The 24745-nt window shown below is 47.0% G+C and overlaps 1 protein-coding gene across 3 annotated transcripts in view; it reads right to left on the reverse strand.

Annotated features, from left to right (window-relative positions):
- tcf12 (transcription factor 12) overlaps positions 1-24745 on the reverse strand; it is a 76898-nt gene that overhangs the window by 45467 nt on the left and 6686 nt on the right. For all 3 annotated transcript variants that reach the window (XM_047042784.1, XM_047042782.1, XM_047042787.1), the window contains exons 4-5: positions 16551-16624; positions 12020-12122 (exon numbers count right to left, since the gene is read on the reverse strand). In XM_047042784.1, the coding sequence (XP_046898740.1) occupies positions 12020-12122; positions 16551-16624 (177 nt within the window). The remainder of the gene's footprint in view (positions 1-12019; positions 12123-16550; positions 16625-24745) is intronic.

A 24745-nucleotide genomic window follows, 5' to 3' on the forward strand; every position in this document is an offset into this window, starting at 1 on the left:
GTCCCTGTATTACTGCTAGTGTTACAACCCAAAGCAATCCATTATCCCTGTCAAGTTAATGTTCCATGTTGGGCCATATGGCAGGGCTAACACTTGCAATAAAGGAAATTCCTTCGACTTGTTGTAATCAGCACTTTGAGCTGCCTAAATAACTGATGTAAACAGCTTTATTGTGTTGTGCATTTTTGGTTCACGTCCGTGACAAAAACAGGAAAGTAGACAGGAAAACAGAGACAGAACGAGTGATGGGGGTTGGGCTTGATGACCTGCAGCCAGGAGGCCAACGTTGGAAAAGCAGTCCGATCACAGACAGTATGAGCCTGCTCAGCTTCCACTATGATATCCCACACACTGGACCTCGAGTGGAAAGTTCTGGTTTAGGACATCACCACCAGGAACAAAACAGCTCACCCACTCACTGCTTTCCCCGGCTTTTCAAACGGAGCCTTTTGTTTCCCACTCTCAAGTGTTTGTGGACATCCATCCCGTTGCCTTTTGATGTTTCCGGCGGGTTCTGTTTGACTGTAAATACAAGCTGTCTGGGAGCAGGGCCGGGTAGGGTCTAGGAGAGGCCGGGGAAATGAGAGGACCTACCCTCTAAGCTCTCCTCTTCCACCATGCATGTGCCACCATGGGTACAATCCTGTCCAGCCCAGCCCTTCCTAGCCCAGCCTAGTGTAGCCCAGCCCAGGCCACCCCAGCCTAGGCTAGTCCAGCCTAGGCCAGCCGAGGTATCAGTAGGCCAGGGGCTCACACTGGGGCCACACAAAGCGCTATGGAAACAAGTATGTCACTCTCTCCCACCCTGAGCTCAGCATCAATTTCTGTTAATTACAGCCTTGTCAGCAGCATCATTATTTAAACAGCTAGCGCAAATGTTAATGAGTTCTGATTTGCATATTTATTTTCTCCTTTGTTGAAATGTCATTGATTATTAGGTTCTACGATGATGAATGCCTCCACTGATGTGCTCTGATATGTAATTAGTCATTAGGTGGGATGAATAGATCAATTAAAAGAGAGAGACTAGGATTAAGAGAAATCAGAATCAAACGGGGAAGAATCTAAGAAGAGAATGAAACAGACTACTTAAGGTGAGTCATGCCCTCTCCGCAAAATGAAACAGGCTCCTTTTAGCGCAAAGAGAGAAGCTCCCTCCATCTCTCTCAAGTTTCGAAAGAGGGAGCATGAAATGGTTTCCAATCAGAACAAGGGCTCTAAATATTCAGCCGGTTCAAAGACGACCTTCATTATGACACACTTCCTTTGGCCTTGAAGTATGCCTTTCAAAATCGAGCACCGCTGCCCCTCCGACGGACTGAGACAACACAGAGGGCCTTTCCCTGGTGTCTCTCTGTGTCTCTGCCTGGGAGCGAGAGAGGTGTGGATCTCCTGATTGTATTTATCCCACCCTCCCCTCCCCCTCAGGGATAATCAGGTGCTGTGTCTTGGTCTATTTGATTTCCCTGCGACGGTAAAAAGGGAGAGAGGGGCGGACGTCGTGTGTGTGGATGGGGGGTGGGGGGGGTGGAAATGTTTTCGTTTGGCCTTTGCCGCCTTCCCAGCCTAACTATCCTCCAGCCAGCGCTTGCTATTCACAGATGAGGAGGAGGGAGAGAGAGAAAAAAAAAAAGGCATTACTGCAGACCAGATGGGAACATTCCACATGACCAAACCAATCAATCACCTTGGTGGGGCGCAGGTGCCACACAGCCGTGCAAGCAACACACCATTTCACAGTCTATCGGCCACAAACACATGGTCACCAATCAATGGCACCCCCAAGACCTGGGAGACGGGAGCTTCTCTGGAACCACACCGGGTCATGGCTGACGACTTCATAATCACACATCCCTTCTCTTAGCGGAGGAGGGAGGCGACAAGCTATCCACCAGCCGTCTCCCTCAACGTGCGCGTTTTGACGCTGTGACGGAGGCCCGCCGCTGTGGGACTCGACGCGTGCGCGCATACGCGTGCGCACGGGGCACCCACACGGAATATGGGCACTTGGGAACTGGCCGTGTCAGGACGACAGCAGCAGCGGGGAACCGGAATACTATGAACGAGAAGAAGAAGAACACATTCTTGCGTGTCCCCGGACGAATACCGGAGTACAGCCTGTGTTCTACATCAAACCACGCGTGGACGGCTGGTAATGGACGCGCCAGGCAACTGTTAAACAATGAGACGTCGGAGAGAGGGGAGATGAGGACGAATAGGCACCGGTCAGGAATGTCGATCCAGCCCTGAGTCACGCTGCGCTCTGGGCACACTACCCTCCCCAGAACGCCTGGCGTGGCGCTCTGAAACCTTGACGGTCGAACGGCCAGGCCCAGCATCGACTGCTGCCTGGAGGCTGTGCCGTCAACGTGGGAGCAGCCAGTTGGTTGTGTGTGCTGTGTTGGGAGGACTGTGTGTGTGAAGGGGAGGAGGGGAGTGGGCGCATTGGAGTTGACTAAGCATTTAATACCCCACCTCCATCTCCCTGGCAGCAGCAGGGCGCTACACAAGTGGCTGAGAGAAGAGGAGAGGAAGAGGAGAGGGGGAGGAGAGGGGGAGGAGAGGAGAGGGGGAGGAGAGGAGAGGGGGATAGAGACAGATAGAGGTTGGGAAAGGGAAGAGGGACAGACACAAGAGGAGAAAGAAATGAAGAAAAATGTATAGAGGGGAGGTAAAGGGGAAGCCGAGTGAGGTGGATGAGAGGAGAGAGAGAGGATAGGAAGGAAAATGGAGAGAAAGGATAGGAAGAAGAGAAGAGATAGAGTAGTGGAGAGTGAGAGAGAGAGAGAGAGAGAGAGAGAGAGAGAGAGAGAGAGAGAGAGAGAGAGAGAGCTCAGCTTGGCTAGAGTAACCGAGGGGGAGGCGCTCCTGACAGACTCAGACAGCTCTCTGTGTGGGCTCTGATTTATTCACAGGTCAGTTATACCCAAGTTCATGCTATTTCATGCTTTTTGGTCTTTTGTCAGGAAAACCACTTTTAACTGACCACAGCTCCTCTGTGGCTTCATAATTACACCAATGCCGAGGAAGTATTGTGTATTCCAGAATACTATTTCAGGACTCGTGGGGAACCAGGGATGATCTGAGATAAGATGCATGTGGCTTTCAAACACAAAATGGTTTGACAGTTCACAAACACGTACAAGCATGTCTGCTGAAATCAAGGATTAACAGCTCATTATAAAACTCGCTGCCTGGGGCTAAAGCGGGTAGCAATAAATAAAAGAATATATGTGTAATAAAAGATTTAATATGGATGAACAGGAACAAAGTGGGGGGAATTGGTGTGTGTGTGCACAGGAGTCCTGTGGTACAGCTAAGAAGGGACCAGCACCATACCAGAGTGACTGGACTTTCAGGAGATCCATGAGGGCAGAGCAGCCAAGGCTATCTGAGAGGAGCACCCAGTTCTGGTCTCAGTCAGGAGACTGCAGTTGATCAACTAGCAGCATTCCTTCCGAATGAATCCTGCCCTTTAACTCCATGTTTTTAGTTAACAATCGCTAACGTTTTTATTGGCGTCAGCTGTGCCAAGGCAGCTAGCGCCCGACTAGAGACTAGCGACAGAAGGACAAGGGATAAAAGCGAGACGAAACATAACAAAGGAGTGAGGGAGTTTACGAGCGAGGACAGATAGACCGAAAGGAGGGCAGAAATATGTTGAGGAGCGAGGGAGGGGGAGGACCAAAAGAAGAGAAAGTGACTGAGGTACTGGGATCTGAAGGCTGGCAGGCAGACAGAGATGTCCGAATAGAGCCAACAGCCACATCTAAGATGAAAGCATGGATGCACTCCAATAGCAAATTGAGTTTTTTTCTGTTGTTTTGCTCTGCCTTTAGATGTGTGTAAAAAGAGATTGGACTAAGTCCTGACGGCTCATGATTCAGTCATCAAAACCCCAGTAAGACAACCTCCACAATTCTAAAATCCCCACTCACCGTAGATGTATCTCACATGCATGCAAAACACTTTTTGATGTGTCATTTAGCATTACGGAGATTTCTATGGGAAAGCGGTTGTCTGACTTTAGGTGTGGGCTTTACAAGAGGGGGCTGGCGTTGTCACCAAGGGAAACAGCATAAGCAAGGTAGAAGGAGTTGTTGAAAAGGCAGGCTGGGGGGTGGAAACGTGAAGCCATCATAAATCCCTACATTCTATTAAACCAGAATGAATAGAAGAGTCGGTTTCGTCTGCAATGCTGGGCCTCTAATCCGCGGTCATACCTAGCATTGTGAATGTTCATCTCCCATGTGAGGGGGGAGCATGTTCCGGTATCGTGTCCGACAGCGGCCGTGTGAGGACGTACTTCCTTGCTGGCGGACCTGTGATTACCCCCCCCCCCCCCACCCCCCGTGGACCCCCCCTGTTTCGTCAGCACACCTTGGCCCTCCTCCCAGCTCTGCCAGGCTACAGCTGATCTCCTGCAGCTGGACAGCCATGCAGGCGGCATGCAAGGGGCCGGAGGGGGGGGGGGGGGGCCTGGGAGGAGGGTCGTGATGGGTGAGAGGGGTTGGGAGGGGGGGAGGAGAGGGATTTTGTGCCCTTTCAGCTCGTCTTGAGCTCTTCACGCTCCACTGAGCACAGTAGCAGATAAGCACACCCCTGCAGCTCTGCATAATGACCGGCTACATCCCCCCAGACTACAGCGCGCCACACCTCCTCCGCTCGACTCGCTCCCCTCCGCTCCTTCTCCTCTCCCTTCCCTCTCAATGGCCGTCCTCTTGTTCTCCCTTCTCCTCAGAGATGCCACACCACAACCCATAAAAAAAAACTGAAGGGAAATTACAGAGTAGCTTTTAATATAGAGGGAGATAATAGCTAGAGAAACTAATGTGGCTTTGTGACTTTACACTTTCCACAGAATGGTGGGGGGGGGGGGGGGGGGTCGATGTAATCCAGTCCATCTCCAGGTGGAGTTAAACCAGCAAATAAACACATTCTATTCCAGCTCTTCCGTTGAGCTGCATGTGGTGGCTGGCGCAGCGACAGAACCTACGGCCAAATTCACTGACAGACCTAAACGATACACACTGACTCACACCTGTGAGTAGAGCTCTCCATCTGTGGCAGGGAGTATGTGTGCGCGCGCGCGTGACCAAACTGCAGTTCCACCTCCCACACTGCAGAGGAGGCTGCCGGGAGGAGTGGGCCTGACCTAGAGGCATGGAACTGAGGGAATAAGAGAGAGAGAGAGGTGGGGGAGGAGTGACAGGTGAGGAGAGAGGGGGGGGGTGCTTTGGCAGCACCTGTGACCCAGGCTGCAGTGGCACCCGGGTGCACACCTGATCAGCACCTGGCCACAATCACTGCACGAGCCGGGGGGAGGGGCCCCTCGTGGGACCGAGCTCTCTCACACTGACACCTGCAGCCATGAAACAAACCACGCTGGGGACGCAGGCATGACGCGGGATTTGGCGCGCCGCGATGGGTCTTGAGGAACAATTAAAAAAACTCAAAGGAGAGAAAGAGATACCGGCAAGGCGCTGAGATGATATTGGGGGGTTTTCTCACCGCACAATGGACAGGAAGACTGCGCCTTGGCACCGCCGTGGCCCCTCTTGTGCACAAAACCTTAGTCTCCAAAATGCTCGGCACACTTTGCATTGTCACTAAATGACTGCGTAATTTCATTTCTCGGAAACCCATTAGGTTTCATCAAAAGCAAAACAGATGAGAGCAATTCTTTGCACAGAGAAATCATTTAGCAAGATGCACAGGGATGGAGAGGAGAGGAGGGGGGAGGGGATTCTGTGCCGGCTGGAAACGAGAATGCCAATTTCAGACACCAGCTCTGCCTGCGCCACACAATTATTTTCCTCGTGACGGGGTGCATTACAGCTTCTCATAACCCAGATAAGACAAACATTCACACACACAAACTAGCCTAATCGTTGTTACAATTCATTGTCAACAGTTCATTTCTGTGACTAAGAATTGAGAATAACAAAATTTTACACATCTTCTAAACAGAAATGTTTGCTTCTCTGGCACAAACAAAGTAAATAAGTAAACACATTGAAAGTAAACGTTTCACCCTGAACTTTGTTGAAAGCCTCAGCAGAAGTTAATACTAGCTGTTGACAATAGCGACGAGCTGTGCCTCAAGGTAAAAGATGTTGAAAACTCTTCGGTCTTTCTTTTCTAGATGGAACTAAGTATATGATCGTCACTACTCAAAAGTAAACACTCTTTACAATCCTCAAGGTTGAGCTTTTCTTTATTGAGTACACTCTCAAAAGTGTAGCCACTTTTTCAAAGGAAGCTTTTCACAAAGGAGACTCGGTTTGTTCTCTGGGCTGAACTCTGAAAGGAGATGTTACAGACTACACAGCCGTTTCCCCAGCTTAACCCTTAAACGTCAGTGATTTGTCATCCCCAGTTAACTATGTAAAACAGGAGGCTTTGCAGAGGTAGGTATATGAATCAGGATCTTTCAGGAGGAGACTGAAAATCAGCCCCTCCCTGAATACAGAGGGGCCTCGCTCTGGGTGGGGGCTCTGGGCTGGGGGCTCTGGGTGGGGGCTCTGGGCTGGGGGCTCTGGGCTGGGGGCTCTGGGCTGGGGGCTCTGGGTGGGGGCTCTGGGCTGGGGGCTCTGGGCTGGGGGCTCTGGGCTGGTGGGACCCCAGAGCAGGGAGGAAACACCTCCGTCTAGGCTCCCCTGAGTGGTCCATAGGGTACAGACACCATTAAGTGGTATCTAATAGATTTCCTGTGGCTGGAGATACCAGCAGAGCCCCTATGTGAGTAATCCCTGGGATCCTAGGTGACAACAGGAGGAATACAGCTCTGAGATCACCAGTGACTCAGGTGGTTAAATTAAGACCTGAGCAGAGCTCTTTGAGTAGGAAACACCATAAGCCCACAGAACAGAACGCAGTGCGTGCACTGCAGCGTGTGTGCGTGACGATGGTACTACTAATCAGATTTATTTGTACTACGTCTAGTCAGAGCCCGCAGCACGCTTTAGGAACCTGAGCATCGCAGCAGCAACTCAGCAGCTATCAATACAAACCCGGGCACATGGCTGGATAGAACTGGACACATGCAGGCACGTTCACCTTCGTAGAACGACCACTCATACAGTCCAGTCACTCATTCCTCCTGAAAACAATGGCAGCCAAATGTACAGGGCAGGGCGAGTGGGACCGTCAGGAAGGTAAGAAAAGTGAACAATGAACGGGCACGATCTTTGAAGTCTTTGGATGTCCTTGTAGGAGACTTCTCCCGCTTTCTGCTCATGTCTTTGAAGCGCAGCCATCAATGTGACTCACAGCAGAAATCCTGTCTGACTGCAACAGTGACTTACAAGTACCATCTGAGGCCTGGACCGACGTCAACCAACTTCCTCTCTTTCTCTCGACTCTGTCATCTTTCATGGCTAACCTTTATTTAACCATCGAAGTCTGTGGAGAATAGTCTTTTACAGCAACGTGGACCAGGAGGTGTAAACACTAACAGTAAATATTCTTTCAGGGTCAGGCTTGACCACGTTCAGTAGGAAGACTGAACAAGACCAGAGGGAATTTGGCTGGAAATCAACCGAAAGGGAATTCAGAACCTCAAAGCCGACTGGCATGAAAGACATGAGAAACTGAGGTAGTGGAGGATGCGTCGCAAATGGAACCTCCAGCCGCTTCGAACAGAATCCAGTCTCGCTCTACGATATAATCCCCCACCACCCCCTACCTCACCTCACACACACAAACTAACACACAGACGCACGCACACTAATTGCTCTATTTACATGAGATGGGTATCAACCAACCACTAGCCTCTAATCTCTACAACAGGATTGATGCAGGTTCTAAACCTGGGTATCCAGGTAAATCCAGGTTGTCTTTGAGATCCATCTGACTCACTGCTGGTCTAATCCCTACAGGAAACAAAATACGCCATGTTCTCTATGCAACTAACCGTACAATTGGAGTGTTTTCACTGTAACTTTGACATGACATGAATACTAATTATACTAGACTTTTCCGGACTATATTTTAAATGTAAGATGTACTGTATGCCCCAGAGCCAAAATAAGTGTATTCTTTAGCCAACTGTGCCATGTGTCTTGAATATCAACAAAGGACTAAACCAGTTTCTCTTTGTGATCACATTCAGTTTGACCAGTAAATACTGCATTTGCTGAAGAGGCAGGATTCCCTATCTGCATATTTATATTTAATCTAAAGCTGGATTAGAGCTTATTAAATATTGCCTCAAACAACTACTCACAGCTAGCCTTACGCAACAGCACCCCCCTCCCCCACCCTCGTGTACAGTCTCATTTAAGTTTGACACTCATAAAGACTTCAGAAACCTGCTTCCCTTTCTAGAAGCCTACCTCATAAGGATTTTACAGCAGGTAACATAGGAATCAATGTTGGGACGCAATACTGTACATTAGAAGCAAACTGAGTAGAGAGACTGAACGCAAAAAATACTCTTCTCTGAGGCTCAGCACTTCATTCTGAGGGTTGGGAAAGTGATTGGAGAGTCGTATCTGCTGGCCCCTCAGCCTCCCCTCATCCACACTGCCCGGGTCCTCGTCAGGGGGGGGGGATCACATGACCAACAGCTGAGAGAGCTGTGTGGAGCTAGTCTACTGCAGGGCCGGTGGGGCAGACACCTGCAGGCCTGCATCCCTGAGTCAGCCTGCCCTGGAGGATGTGCGGTGCTGTAAGAGGATTGGAGCAAGTGGAGAAAAGGGGGGGTGGGGGGGGGGAGGGAGTGGATGGGGGCACGTGAGGCCAGACTGACTGACCTCTGGCCTGCTCAGACACTCTGGATAACCCCAGCAGGGACGCGTGTCGTCACTAGGAGCTCCCTGGCTGGCTGGCAATTTGAATTGTCCTTCCTCATCCTCCCCACCCACGTGTTTACTAGTGAAGGGGCCAGGCCACGGACACCCATGTGCTGTTGGGAGGACACGAGGACAGACTGCAGAAGAGGTCACGGATAATAAAAGATGTGACGTAGAGGCCGTTTATCCACGCACCATGCAGCCATGTTGTCAACAGTTTATTGCTCAAAGTGTTGTTTGATGAATATCAGCAAACATGACTTCAACTTCAATGACCTGTAAAATCTTACATTAAAGAGCTTACATTATTCCATGTCTTGCAATGACCGCTGGTTAGAACATTCATTCAACATACCAAGTCAAATCAGTCCCTGCCAGCCATCTTTTAAACAGAAAAAACTGTAACAAGTTCCTTAACAATAGCTGACCTCAACTAACCCCAAGCTGTTTTCAGATTGTCATACATCACTTTACGATTCAGTCAAGTCTACTCAAACCCCACCTACCATCTCCACTGCAAGCTCGAACACCATTGAAATAAAACGAATGCTTGAAAATGGAAGAGGAAAGACGTGTAACAAAGGCAAAACAATGGCTAGCTGGCTTTTCTCCGTCTAAGTACGTCTTAGGAGGCAAGAAATCTTATCTGAACTAAAGCTGATTTAGATGTTTTTCCAAAGCAGTCAATGAGGTTTCCGGGGCCATTGTGAGTCAGCCCCCTCTCTCACACACACAGGGCTGTGAGTCAGAGACAGCCATTGTCTCGCTCCACCTGCAAACATATCAGTGAAGCATGAGGCCCCTCAACAATATCTACAATCATATCAGCCTAAACAATACCCATTCTGCCCCCCAGTACAATACAGAACCAGTGTGACTGAGTTTGTTATTCTATGAAATAATACTAGGTTCACTGTCTGTCGTTCACGTTCCTGCTCTGTACACTGTGGGGTAGCATGGACCGGGCAAACGCAGGTAAACAACGCAGCCACATCATTTTCTTGAGGGAAACTCCAGACCATTGGGATTTGGATTTAGATAATCCACTTTAGATTAGCGTGGCTCGGTTTTAAAACTGCTATGCTGAGATCACACACAAATGGGTCATGTACACAAACAACGCGTAGTTCCCCTGGAAATACTAGGTGTCTAATTTTGATGCTTAATTGTATTAAGCCCGTGCCTGCCTCTTCCAACTCTTCCATGGGTGAGGAACAATTTTTCAGGCTTGATTTAATAAGGTTGCTCCACGTAACTACGTAATTCCATGTAAATCCCAGATATTACTGCTGAAATTCAATTTGATAAGAGCGGGCTCATCTCCCAATCCTGGCCTCAGATAAGCATAGACAATTTATGCAAACAATCAGATTGCCTAATTCCCTGACACATCATTGTAGCAGATCATTTCCATATTCTGCTACTTATATGGATAATTACAGGCAAGGGTGAGGGGCTGTGAGGATCCTTGCCTCCTGAACACATCCTGTGATCAATCGCTACAAAGATAACATTTCACCGCCTCCCGCACCAACACCCATCCGTAAACTAACCACCTTGCATGGCAACCAGTCTCCAGGGCCATCTTACAATGAGCCCAGATCCAGTCGCCCATAAAACTGTCAAGTGCTAACACATCACAATGACGCCAGGGGAAAAGGCTGGGTAATATATTGCTTTTAATTGTTCAAATATATCTATCACACAGGAAGGGAAAAAACACAGCCTTTAGAAAATGTAGTCAACCATTGAGATTAAAAAAATATATGATATCGGGGGAAGTTGTTTTAGATTATTGTTCTTATGCACAGTGGTTATACAGTAGGTTAGATGGGGACCAGCACTAGTAAGTTCACCATCATAAATCTCTGAAAGAATTCAGATCTGAATGAAATCACTGGTGGTTTGAAAAAGGCTTTTATTAAAGGCTTATTTATTGGTCCTCCAAGGACAGAGCCGAAAAGAGAATGAGGCTCAACATAAAAGTTTTTGATTAAAAACGATTTAACAAACCCCAAAGCTGTCCATCCCCATCATCACCTCCAAAACCACCTCCTAACCATCCCCATCATCACCTCCACCACCACCTCCTCACCATCCCCATCATCACCTCCACCACCACCTCCTCACCATCCCCATCATCACCTCCATCACCACCTCTTCACCATCCCCATCATCACCTCCAAAACCACCTCCTAACCATCCCCATCATCACCTCCACCACCACCTCCTCACCATCCCCATCATCACCTCCATCACCACCTCCTCACCATCCCCATCATCACCTCCATCACCACCTCCTCACCATCCCCATCATCACCTCCAAAACCACCTCCTCACCATCCCCATCATCACCTCCACCACCACCTCCTCACCATCCCCATCATCACCTCCACCACCACCTCCTCACCATCCCCATCATCACCTCCATCACCACCACCTCCTCACCATCCCCATCATCACATCCATCACCAACACCACCTCCTCACCATCCCCATCATCACCTCCATCACCACCTCCTCACCATCCCCATCATCACCTCCAAAACCACCTCCTCACCATCCCCATCATCACCTCCATCACCACCTCCTCACCATCCCCATCATCACCTCCATCACCCTCCTCACCCTCCGCATCATCACCACCATCACCCTCCTCACCATCCGCATCATCATCATCACCACCACCACCCTCCTCACCATCCGCATCATCACCACCACCACCCTCCTCACCATCCCCATCATACTCATCATCACCACCACCACCCTCATCACTGTCCCCATCATACTCATCATCACCACCACCACCCTCATCACTGTCCCCATCATACTCATCATCACCACCACCACCCTCATCACTGTCCCCATCACTTCTCCATTAGAAGTTGCCTATGGCTTTTTGATGTCTAGAAGACAGTCTTCTGTGATGGAAAGCTGTACTGATGGCTTACACCCTGGGGGAGGGTCAGCAATGAGGACGTCGAGCATGGGAGAGGAGAGAGAGGGGGGAGAGAAAGAGAGAGACAGAGCAGGAGAGAAGGAGAGAGAGGGGAAATGGGAACAGAGGGGGAGAGAACAGAATATAATGCTCTTTGGCCCAGCAGCGCTGTAGGGGCTGCCACTTGCAGATGTGTGACAGCCCTGGTCCATACAGGGCTACATTCAGGACTACAGGGGTTCTGGTTGAAAACATCAACAGCAAGGTAGTGTGAATCACCTACTTACCCATTATGCTGGAGTTCATAAAAGGTGTTGGGGACAATCCTTCATGGGACACTAATCGACTGTCACTCAAGTGATCACCATAATGAGGGCTGTCTGCAAACCCCTGGGGGGAGAGATCAGAGTATTAAACACATTATTAGGCTGCTTCACTAATTGAGTGCTATGACACTCCTCTAATTACTAAGGAAGAAGAACATGATTGGTCAACTGTCCCCTCAAACCGTCCATTTTTCTCTTTTCCATCATTAAAAAACACTTCTTGAATCTCTGGCTGATTGTTAACGCGGTAAAAATGCTGTCCAGAAGAGCATCTCGTAGCGTACGCCACATGTTTGTAGAGTTAGAAAACACAAGGTTAATGATCCATGTGTAATTCTCGGAATCTAGAGAGGAAATGGGCTTTTTAGAGAGGAGGATTTTGACATCTTAATTGTACATACACATTACATGGATTTGCACGCATCAACAAACACATTCACATACAGATGAAACAATCAGGAGCAATCGCTGCCCTTGGTGAAGATTCGGCAGAGCATCATTCAGACAGGCGTCAGTGTTGCAGGCCTAGTGAGATTCAACCACTCTCGATGAAGACTAACGCACGCTAATGTTATTTGTCAAGCTAATGAGAACTCGAGTCATATTGTTGCTTAGCAACATTTACACTTACTTGAACACGTAGCATCGTTTTTACACTTTTACACTTGGTCTGAGGTGACTGGCATGTTTGTTCATTTCACACAAGAACTTCATCGTTTACAAAATCTTAAATTAACTAATCCAAGTGTGAAATAAAGTAGTGACGCTATCTCTATATTATTTTTTAACATATTCCTATACTCATATACGCGGTGTAAATGAATACATAAATAAATAACTAGCTATTATCTAAGATTTTTATTAAAAATATTTATATTCAAGTGTTGTTTGAAAAAGAAAAAAAATGATGGAACAGCCCCTCCATCCTACCAAGGTACCTGCAGCTTAAAAAATGGCCTTTTTTCCTCCCGTGGCTGAACAGTGCCCTTTCATGACAGTTATCAGCTTCAGGGGCTTAGGTCTAAATATCGGTCACAGTATGGTCTTTGAAAACTCAGGGTCCCCTGCAATAAAAGATACTCTGTAGCAGTGCTAATCCCAGGCCCTGTGAAAATCCTCCTGCGCTCCAGTCAAATGCGTCCCCCCAAACTACATTAACTCCCAGCAGAGGGACCGAGCTGCACTGGGCTTGAATTTCTATGGGGCTTTTTTCACCAACTCATACCCTCTGCATTCAACATACAGTCAAAAAGTAAATCTTATTATCCATCTTCTTTTTGGAGAGTGGATGGTGATGGAGTCATTTCAAAGGCAGCGGAGTGTTGTGCTGTGTCGAGGAAATCCACTGAGAATCTCTATTGTGTTTCTGCCAGGCCGCACTCTCATTTAATCACGCCATGAAGGGACACACTAATAACACCATGGTTAACACACAGACACACACATACACAACAACCTAAGAAAACCTCTATTTTTACCACAATGCACCACCGAGTATGTGAGAAGAAAACAAAGCACTGTAATGAACGACTTAATCTTGACATCAAAAGTATTCCGTTTCTCCCCCAGATCTTTCCTCCGCTGGTGGTGAAAGCTGCCACAGAGCAGGAAAAGGCCAGACAGGAGGGGCAGGGAAGGGGGGGGGGGGGGGGGGGACAGGAGAAGAAAGGCCGGGGATAATGGTCAGGGCAGCCTCACCCAGCCTCCACTCTGTGGGCCTGATCCTCTGGGACCATTAGATCATCAATCACAGGAGCCTCGTCATCCTTAACCAGCGTTGGCCCACGTCGATCTCAGACACTAACACATGCTGTCAGGATGACCATGGGGCCCGGTTACCGCTGGCAACAGAACTGTCAGATCACTGCTTAAGCATGCAGGTCACAGCTCACGCCTTGCCCCCGATCTCTCACGGCGGCATTTAAAAAGTCACGTGGGAGATGGCATGTGGCGTTCCAGGTGAAGGTGTCCCGGCACGTGGAGGCTTGGGGACGGCCGATAGGGGCGTGATGGACGTGAGTGGGAGGGTGGCGTGGCCGGGTTGAAGGGGGGGGGAGGTCCTGCGGTGGCGCTGGGCAGAGCCCCGGCTGTCAGACGGACAGCCTGCAGTCACAGCTGCCCAGGATGCAGAGGCTGGCTGAGAGCCAAGGTCAGCATGGTGGGGCTGGGGGGGGCCACTCACAGTCCACTAATCACACGCTTCTAGCACAACAGCTCAAAAGAAGCACGGGGAACTCTACTCCTCCTTCCAACACAGACTCAGAACAGGATAAGCTCTTCCAGGGAGGGAAAGGAAGTTACCAGCCTCAATTAGGTTAAAACATTTCCCCCCAAAAACCAACTGGCAGCAAAGTGCTTTACGATCGTGAGGGATTTTTAAAGGGTCTGGACTAGACCCCTCTCTCTCTCTTCCTGCTCGCTGTACTCTGCATCAAAAACACAAGCTCAATGCCTTTCCTTCTCTTCAACATCCAAGATAGCAAAGAAGAACAGAAGATGAGAGCACGCCATTCTTCAGGCAAAACTAATTGGGATGTGGATCAACTGAGGATGTGCATACACTGAATGTCCAGTGAATTCTACTTGATATAGAGCAAGACGTAAGTACGGTACACGACAGACAACAGGCCATATCCAGACTCATTCAGCAAGGTAACACAAGGTTCAGATGTGTGCTGCTACAACTGAGCACTGCGCGGGGGGGCGGGGGGGGGGAAGGGGGCATTATTCATTGCAATGCATCACTCGGGCCAGAAACACAAAGAGCCGACCTAGTCTGTTTTTGTGTGGACAGACAGAGTGATGAATGGACAGACTTCATGGAGCAGTCAAGAGTTCAAATGTGCCTGGGGATTAAAAAGATTGGCTTCATTCTCTTTGGTTAAAGTCAGCCGGATGAACGTTTCACTGGCTGGAAACCAGGCACAGGAGGCACTCAGGCTTTCTCTAATATCATTCTGGTCTTCGACCACACTCCATCTAAGTTATTACCAGAGAATATCCTGCTAGTTTAGAATTGACAGCTGCACTGTGAAGTGGGCTATGGCAGAATGAATTGCTCTGTCCAAAAGACACATGCATTGCCCTGTCATGTCACTGGGCACACAAACTGAAAACATGAGTCTTAGTAATCATGAGAGCACATTTTCAAAATCTGAGGCCAACACTTCAATGTTTTTCTTTGCAAGTAATAAAGTTGATCATACCTACATTAAAGGGGGACAAACAACCCAATCTATAACATTACGGTACATTTGTGTTGTCTTTACCTGTGCATTTTTTTATGTGTGCAAAATGTCAAACTGAGTGTGTGTTTGTGTGTAAGTCTGCATGACGGTGTGTGTTTGTGTGTAGGTCTGCATGACTGTGTGTTTGTGCGTAGGTCTGCATGACGGTGTGTGTTTGTGTATAGGTCTGCATGACGGTGTGTGTTTGTGTGTAGGTCTGCATGACTGTGTGTGTTCGCAGTACGGAGGCGATAACAGCTGTCTGCTTACTGATGCCCGTCCCTTGCAATGTCAGAAACAGTGATTTATATGCACCTGGAGCAAAGATATCTCAAGCGTCTCCATCTTATAATTCAAATCAGGCAGCCGATAGACCCATAGCCTGTAGATGTTCATTCGGGAAGGGCATTGGAAAATCAACAAGGTAATGCGGGCTGAGCAGATCTGACATTTAACTGATTTCTGATGGAAAGTGACAGGAGATTGACATTAAATGAAATTCATACAGGGCACCCGGAACAACCAATGTGTGAGAGACAAACAAACAAATAAGAGACACTGAGACATGTTCACGCTCTGGAATGCAGGTGGAACAATTCTACAGTATCTTCCACTATTTTCACTATTATTATTATGACAGAATTGTATACAGACATTTAGCAATATGCATAACGTTAATTCAATTGTGATGTAAAATGTACTACCACAACAATATAAAGGAATATTACATTACACTGGGAACCTTTGAAAATGTGCCAGAAAAGGACTCATTTCTAGAGAAACATTCATCTTAAGTAGGTGATCAATGTTTTCATTTCATTGAAGTGAACTACATAAAATATAATTTGCACCTCAACCATAATACTGGAACAGGTCTAAAAATCGGGTAATATTCTCCAACTCAAGAATTCCACAATGTTGTCATAATATTCTGAGGCACACCACATTAATCAGCCTCCCTTGACAAATACTTAATATTTCAGCTTAGCTCAAATAATCCGAACGCAATGACAAAATATTTAAACCAATCACTTAAGAGGATATTTTGCCATACAATTAGGTCACGCTGGAAAGGGAAATTATGCCAATTACAGGTCCCACAACATGACTGGTGCTTGACGCAGGGGGTGAAGTCACCCTCCCTCCCTCGCTCTATCCCTCGGAGTAAGGAGAATGTAACACCTTGGTGTAATGAGTGCTAAGTGATGTGCTGTGGAGCAGAAAGGCCAGGCAGCAGAAGAGGGGGGGGGGGGTGCAGATCTTACCCTGGAGGGCTGGTAGGAGGGACTGGACTGGCCACCTGAGGCCCAGGATGCCTGGCCCGGACGCTCATCCATACCTGTCAGGAGAGGAGATGCACAACTCTGTCACACTCACACACGTATAGACACGTCTAGAGGGGATATACATCTTAGGAACCAAACCATAGCACTGGACTACACAAATAAGGAACACATTCTGTTCATAGGCTTTTATTTTTCTCTGCAGAGACAGAGAGATGATGTGTTTACAAACATACACATTAGCAGCAGGCTCTATTGATCAAACACTATACTGTACATTGGTAGAGGATTGCTTGGGAACAATATGCATCTCTTTGTCAGTCAGCGACTGTGCGGTTACTCAAAAGGGGCCGTCCAATGATGTTTCACTTGTTTCATGTGTCATAGCAACATCCTATCGGCTCTCTGGGGCCTGGTTGAAAGCGAGTGCATCTTGACTCATGTCTGTCGCTGAGAAAGAGAGAGAGCTGCCACTCTCCTGGGGGAGGCATCGCCACAGAGAGCAAAGCCAAGGAGAGCAGGCAGCAGAGTCGCGAAGAGACTCATCTATCAGCCATCTCTTCGAAGGCTGAGCTTTCCAAGCACAAGGCCAATTTTCACTGCGTCATTTATTTTGGGTTACATAAATCACAGACCAAAAAAATTGCACTCCTTAGCATGTGTGCATGCTCAAATGTGCTGGAGAGCAACTGGAGCCCTGTGATTTGGCATTGATGAATGGCCTGGCCCTATCAAAACAGCTGAGCTCTGAAACTTGATGAAACTCTTTCCTTTTTTTTTCTTCTTTTTTTTGTCCATGCTTTCAAAGACAGAACGAGAAAATAGATAAACAAATAAAATCAATGACTTTGACAAAGTTGCATGAATTCAACATCTGCTATGTGATGAACAAATATAATATCTGACCTTCTAAATTCAATTTATAGAGCCCGTTCAGTAAAAAAAAAGATATGATTCTGGGATCGTTCATGATGCTCAAACCAATATTGTTTTGTAGGTAACAGCATTCCACACCCTGGCTCCAGTATAGAGAACATAATTGAAGAGAGGGGAGCCATCAAGATTTTGCAAGTTATTGATTGTCCCTTCTGTAATTTCATCCTGCAACTAGAAAACTGCAATACCATTCATTTGATTCCATTCTCAAATGAAAGAGATCGGATTTCAGGGAATTGTATACAAGAAAAATCAAATATAGCTATTGCATGAGGTAAACAAAACCTTTAAACCAGAACACAGACCCTCTGAGGGCTTGTAATCCACTTTTAAGTTGTTGTTTTTTTGTTTGGTCTTTTTATGTGAAAGCGTTCTTGACAAATACACACAAGAATTCAGTTGCCTCCACCGTGACAGTTGGCTGCATGGCTGATCATACCCTGCTAAACAGCAGCTATCAGAATTTGCATGTGCAGAACAAACAAGGCCTTCAGAAAGAAAGAGCAGAAGTAGACTCTTCCACCAAGCAAAAGGGAGTCTGACAGTACATTACACAATCAGTGTGTGGGCTCGATGTTGGTTTCATGCCAAAGACAATGTGCTGGCCAGCCATTCAGTGCAGCAGGCAACATTCAACTCAGTTCAAGGCAACCGTCATTCACCACCATTCTCCAGTTCACACGATGGATATAGGTCCATTTCAATCAACAACACATCCCCCTAACACCGAAAAACGCAAAGATGAATCTGAAAGGTTGACCTTTTGGAGCCGAGCTGAGGCCCATGACTCTAAAGGCAGTGTCTTTGATACGCAAGCTGCCTCCAGTCTCCAGCTCTAGTCTCCAGTCTGTACCCTGACTTTCCACCACTGCCCCGGGGCCCAGACTCCTCTCTCTCTCTCACCTCACATGGCACAAGTCTGATTTCACCAGCCACTGTGTCACTGTACTGTGACAAACGCCAGCATGCCAACAAAGGAAGAAAAACATAACAGATTGATGATGCTACAAATGCTACAAGATACAAGCTCTGTAACTGCACACTTAACTGATGGCTGAAATGACATCCATACTTTTCATTTTGGAATTTACATCTTTATATTATGGCCTGGTCAACATTTGGGATGAGAAATTTTATGTTTAGATTTGTTTTCATGTAAAAGATCAAGCTACCCAAGTTACCCAAAGACAATAACCCATATTTATGAAAAGATGAAAAGTCAAGTTCAATCAAAAGTTACTTTTCACAATATAGACAATGACTTCACAGGCAAGGTCTCCTCTGAGACATATTTACAAGTTGGTGATGTATTCTTACTGTGGAATCCATCACCAAAGCCCTTGCTACAAATATTAAAACAAACATCTAAGACATATTTTCAGCCAGCTGTCTAACAAGACTTAAATAGAATCGGGGTGCATTCAGGACTGGCAAGAGGAGGCCCAGCTGAACAGACTGAGAGGAGGAAGCCTCCTCTATGTGGTTTAGAGTGTTATGAGTCAGCTGCTCTATTTAACCATCCACCAAATCACAGAGGGGGCCAATGTCATGAGACACCTCCGGCAGAGGTCACACACCAACAGTTAAGCACTTAAAAGACTCCGGCTAGGCTTGATTTAAAACCATTTTCATCCAGGCCGATCTGTACCCCAAACACGGCACGCATTCACCAGCCATTCATCAGTGTGATGCCACGTGTGTTGTGTTTTGGTGTGTAGCAGGTTTACGGAGTGCGGTGGCCGTGTCGTGCCGCTGCGCTGTGAACAGAAGTGCTTCAGAGGTGCGGCACGCAGACCCGTCACTCACGTCTGTGGCAGCTCTGCTCAGTGGTGTAACAAACTCCACCACCATCTCTCCACTCCTCACCCCTACAGCACTCTGGTCACACCAGACACAGTGGAACACTGGGCTCCCTTGACAGCCCCATCATCTGCCCTGAGTGTGTGTGTGTGTGTGTGTGTGTGTGTGTGTGTGTGTGTGTGTGTGTGTGTATGTGTGTGTGGGGGGGGGGGTGTGTGTGTGTGTGTGTGTGTGTGTGTGTGTGTGTGTGTGTGTGTGTGTGTGTGTGTGTGTGTGGGGGGGGGGGGGGGGGGGGGGGGGGGGGGGGGTGTGTGTGTGTGTGTGTGGGGGGGGGGGGGGGGGTGTGTGTGTGGGGGGGGGGGGGGTGTGTGTGTGGGAGGGGGGTGGTAAAGACCTTCATCGAAGTATTTCAGACACCCTCTTCTCAATTAAAGAAATGAACAGGAAATAGACAAAGACATTATGCAGATACAAATGCTTCAGCCCGGCTAGCTGAAGTCGGCTCTCTCCCCCACTACACAGAGATATGCCAGAGAATGTTCATTTACATGCAGTGTCTGTGAGAACAGGATTTAAATATGGATTTGACTTGGCAAGGGTACCACTTTGTGTGCAAATCTTTGTCTTTCCTGTGTCTAAGTTTAGCAGCCATTGGAAACAGCCTTCCTTCACTCTACCAGGACATCAGAAAACTCTCTCACTGATTAAAATAATATATGACAAAATCATTCTCTGAACAACTTAAAATGTATAACGAGTTAATAACGGAAACCAACTTGACAGATCTCTGCAATACTTTGCCCACAGCCTGGTATAACTCTAGCCACTGACGACATCTGATACAGCTAGGCGTGAAGAACAGATGTAGGACTTGTAGGTCAGCTGTTTGAATGCATTAAATATGCTGACTAATTAATTGTGCATCTCCGCAGCAATACAATTTACATATCCTTCCAAGAAACAGAGGATGAAAACATGATATGGTGTTCCTAGATTGCCTTTCTTTAAGAGGACAAAAATAGATTACAGGGATATATATTATAAGGAACATCGCGCTGATCAAACAGTTCTCACCAATCGAACTAGATGCATTCAAACCATCTATCTGCAGTCTCAAGAAATGAATGGCAGCTGTATTAATGCTCCTTGGGAGATGGCACTTGGGAACACTTTCAAATTACATCATATTCTTATTGGATTTACTACATGAACAGCCACCTCCATGTTTCTACATGAAAATAATTTACAGGTGAATCAAATAAATTCCAACATGAGTTTATTCACAGAATGAAAAGAGAAAATGCATACAGATAAAAAATAAAATAAAGACAGTCTAGTATAGCTGCTTTGGCAAGAGACCATGTCAACCTGGCAATGTTTTGATTGTCTGTACACAAGAAAACCATGATTGGCAGCTATGGTAGACAGAAGTGGATGAGTGTGATCTCTAGTGTTGATCTAAAGGAGCTGGGTGGGGACTGGAGGGCTGCTGTGAGACCTCTGCTGCTCTGCTTCATGAGAGAGCAGGGGAGGCTCTGCATGGAGAAACACTGCTCAGATCCCTGCCAACTGACTGTCAGGAACAAACATGTCACATCCTCATTCTCCAGTCAAACACATGGGAACACAACCTTGAATGGTGGGCAAATATTTCTCTTGGCAAAGTCTGATCTCCTCTGGAGTTTAATTGTTGAGCAGGTGTCGGCCTCCCCCTCAGACACACAGTCAAAGGGGCACCACATCGATTGTTCAATGTGACGAGTTCCCCCCTGCTTTCTGGCAAACCCCAACTGAAAAAAGAAACGTATTTGTTACTTCACACGCCTGGGACCAGCCACCGGCTAAAAACAACAAGCACACCAGACGTGACATCACAAAGCACCATTCGTCAGAACGTGCTATTTTTTCTTCCGCTGTTGGAAATTGCTAAGAAAACAAACATTCAGAGCAAAACGGCTGCGATCAATTCGGACCTACGGGGAAGCGACCTCATAAATGACGGACTACGGTTACCTCAGCCGGGCCATTACCGGCTCTTTTGCAGTCCAGCCTCGCCTCACCCGAGGCCCCATATCTGCTCCAAATACAGGCAAAGAAACATCATCATTACCGCAAATGGAGCCCAAACAAACCTACATACTTCCCTATTATCTGTTGTTGGGACTAATGAGGAAATAAAAAGTTTGCATCATTTAAAATTGTGATTGCCAAATTGTGGAAAGCTACATACATGGATAAGAAGAGAGAATTGTTGTTTGATTAGTTGGGAAATCAAGCAGGAGCCTGCAGTGTCAGTAACTACACAGTGGAAGTCATCAGAGACAATATTACAAACAGAGCTAATCAGTTAATAGTGCTCACCATCCTAATCATTGAAAAATAGTTCTGCTACCAACTCGGCCCTGTCAAGCTAACAAAAGCGTTTGCGGGGCGACTGCTGAGGGAACATCTCATCCACCTGTAGTGATGAGTGGCTTGTCAAAGCTGCAGCACTGTCTTCATTAGACAGCCTCGCCCCCTCCCTTCCTCCCTCTGCTGCTCTCTTTCGCTCCCAACCTGCCTCTCTCTCTCTCTCTCTCTCTCAGATCCAGTCATCCACAAAGCGCTGTCACAGAGCAAGGCCTGGAGAGAGGCAAATGACAAGGCTGCTCCCACTTTGGGATACCCTCCAATTCTGAGCAAACAGTCGGCAGCAGGCAGAGAGATTAATAAGACGCGCTGTGGAGCTGGATAGATATGCATCTGAACGTGTCGCGCGTGGCGTCTAACAAGAGCGCCCGCGACCAGCCCGTCGGCGGAGCCCAGCTTGAGAGCATTTGACTGTATGCAAAGGAGGGAGCTATTTTAGGTTGTTCACTTCCAATCTAACAGCTAGCCTGCTCTCTCACGCCAACACAGGAGCCGTTGGCTGAGAGGACCAGCCCTCGCTGGGGGAGCGTGTGTGGGGAGAAGACTTAACTGTTACCAGGAGGAAGACTAACATACCCTGAAATAAACCAAAGTAATAGCTGAAAAGCATTAGAATGGATGTTTATGCTAACCTGATTTATCTTAGGTGAGATCACCAGCACATTCAATGTCATTAATCATAGGCAATACATTTGTATATGTTTAAAAAGAACAATAACACCGACATGGCAGGTATAGCATACCAAGGCAGGTATAGCAAATACGTATACCTATTATTTTACAGTATTATTTGTTACAAAATATTCTATTTAGCACACTTTTGTGTTTTGGGTACACCACAAGTCCCCCTCCAACTTCTGTCAGTGATAGACGTAAGGAAGGACAACACAGGCCCTGTCAGCAAGGGTTCATGTTTGGTTTCCTATCTCTCTCTCTCTCTGGCTCACTTTGGAGGGGCCTTGATGGGTCCTGGCAGTGCAGTTCTGCTGCATTTGTCTGGGTATGCCCAGTTCAGATGCATTAATCCAAACTCTCATTCCCTGCAATTTCCACACTTCCTTCCTGTGCAGCGCCCCTCGCCATATGTTCACAATCGCTTACGAAGGAAAGGTGCTTCTTCCTCCAACCTTGAGCTCCATCACAGGAACTGGAGCGCACAGGCTAAAGAGATGAGGAATTTATCTTTGCCAACATAAATTGCCAGGGAGCAGCAGTTCGGCGGAATAAATTATTTTCTTATTTAACGTAATTCATTTTTATTTATTTTTTGCATCTCCAAAACATTTTCCAATACCAGATGCAATAATATTTCATTAAAATGTCAAAGGCCCTAAACAGGTCGAGAAATACGTTTATGAGAACACAGAGGATGAATAAATAAGGTAAGTGCTATCCCTGCACAGCCTCATCACTTCAAGAGCAGCTACATCAAAACAGTTTCCACTCATAATTGCAGGCTCGGTGTTGAACCTATAAAAGCTCTTCAATCGCGAACCACTCAGCGGAGAGGTTAACTGGGGAAGGTTCTGGTTGGGGCCACAGACAAGCATATGTGCTGTTAAACTCCCTATGCACTACGCTTACATCTTATTGAGGGGGGAAAACACACATGAAGCACAAAAGGATTAGCCTAACAAAACCCACAGGCGGGTTCCTGCAATCAGTACAGTGTTTATTACATCAGGGGGATTTATTTGTATTGAGCTTCTCATTAGTAGGTTTAATCAGAGCTATGTCTTATGACTATTCTAACAGCACTATCAGACCCCTCATCAGAGAGCTGAGAGCTATCACAGACACACCACAAACAGGTTACACACTTCAGTCTCTACAGAGATGAAAGCAAATGTAAAACATCATGATAGTTGTAGTTTCCGCCCCATATGACTGCTGATCCACAGCCTTCCTCAACTCCAGCGCTCCTGGTCGTAATGACCTGATATGGCACAGAGAGGCTGAGAGGGTCTCACTGCTGTGCCTGGGACTGCAGTGATCTAACACAGTCATCCAGCCAGGCCTCCCTCCTCCTCCTCTTTGCCCTGACCAAGCCTGCCTCCCCTGGGCAGCAGCATGCAGGTCCCAAAGGACAGGGATTCTCTGATCACTGGCTCTTCTAGGAGATCATGGGGATCAGAGAGCAGGCTGTGACGGTTATGATGGGTGTGGGGAGAAGTGTGTCTGACAAAAAGGGAGTCAGGTGACTGAGAGGTTAGGGAATCGGGCTAGTAATCTGAAGGTTGCCGGTTTGATTCCCGGCCCGTCAGAATCCAAGTATATCTCTGATAAAAGACGTGTAAGGTATTTCAGTGTTCCATTATTCCAATCCCGGCAATGGGATCAAACTAAATGGGATCAACTAAGTTGGGACTTGAAGTGAGGTCAGAAAACTATATGTTACCACCATACCTAGTAGACCTGGTGGCCATTGTTCCAATTCCCCACATAACCATGGTTAAAGGAACCATGAGAAAATAAAAAGGGATGGGTGATTCAAAGTTGAGCCATATTGCAGATCTTAACACAAACAATGAAACAAAAACAATTTCCAACCCAAATGTCAATACATAATTTATCATTCATACTTCCAAAATACCAATACATATGTGCATAAATATAAGAAATGATAAGTCTTTGTCTCCTGCAATTAGCATTTCCTTAAAAAAGAGTTTTAAAATTAGATCTAGAAAATATTATAGCTATCTGTTCTAGCTGCAACCTTTCCCTCTTTCAGTGATGCAACAAAGCCCACCAAAATATCTGTCCCTTCATTACAATAATTACCATGGTAACAAACTAAAATGAGGTTGCGTGAATTCAAAGTTGAGAGCTTTACAGAAGATTTAGCTGGAGTCCATCGTCTTTTAATGTATTACTCTAAATCCTTCAAAAGACAAATTAAAACCAGGAACAAATCAGTGGTACGCATTAATCCTCTAGTCTTTTAAAAGAGAAGAGATTCGACTTCAATTTCATTGGTATTTTGCACAGCACAGGAAAAAAATAATTTCAGGATTTAGGCCTAAAAATAACAT

The sequence above is a fragment of the Hypomesus transpacificus genome, chromosome 19, assembly GCF_021917145.1.
Source record: "Hypomesus transpacificus isolate Combined female chromosome 19, fHypTra1, whole genome shotgun sequence".
NCBI classification, from domain to species: domain Eukaryota; kingdom Metazoa; phylum Chordata; class Actinopteri; order Osmeriformes; family Osmeridae; genus Hypomesus; species Hypomesus transpacificus.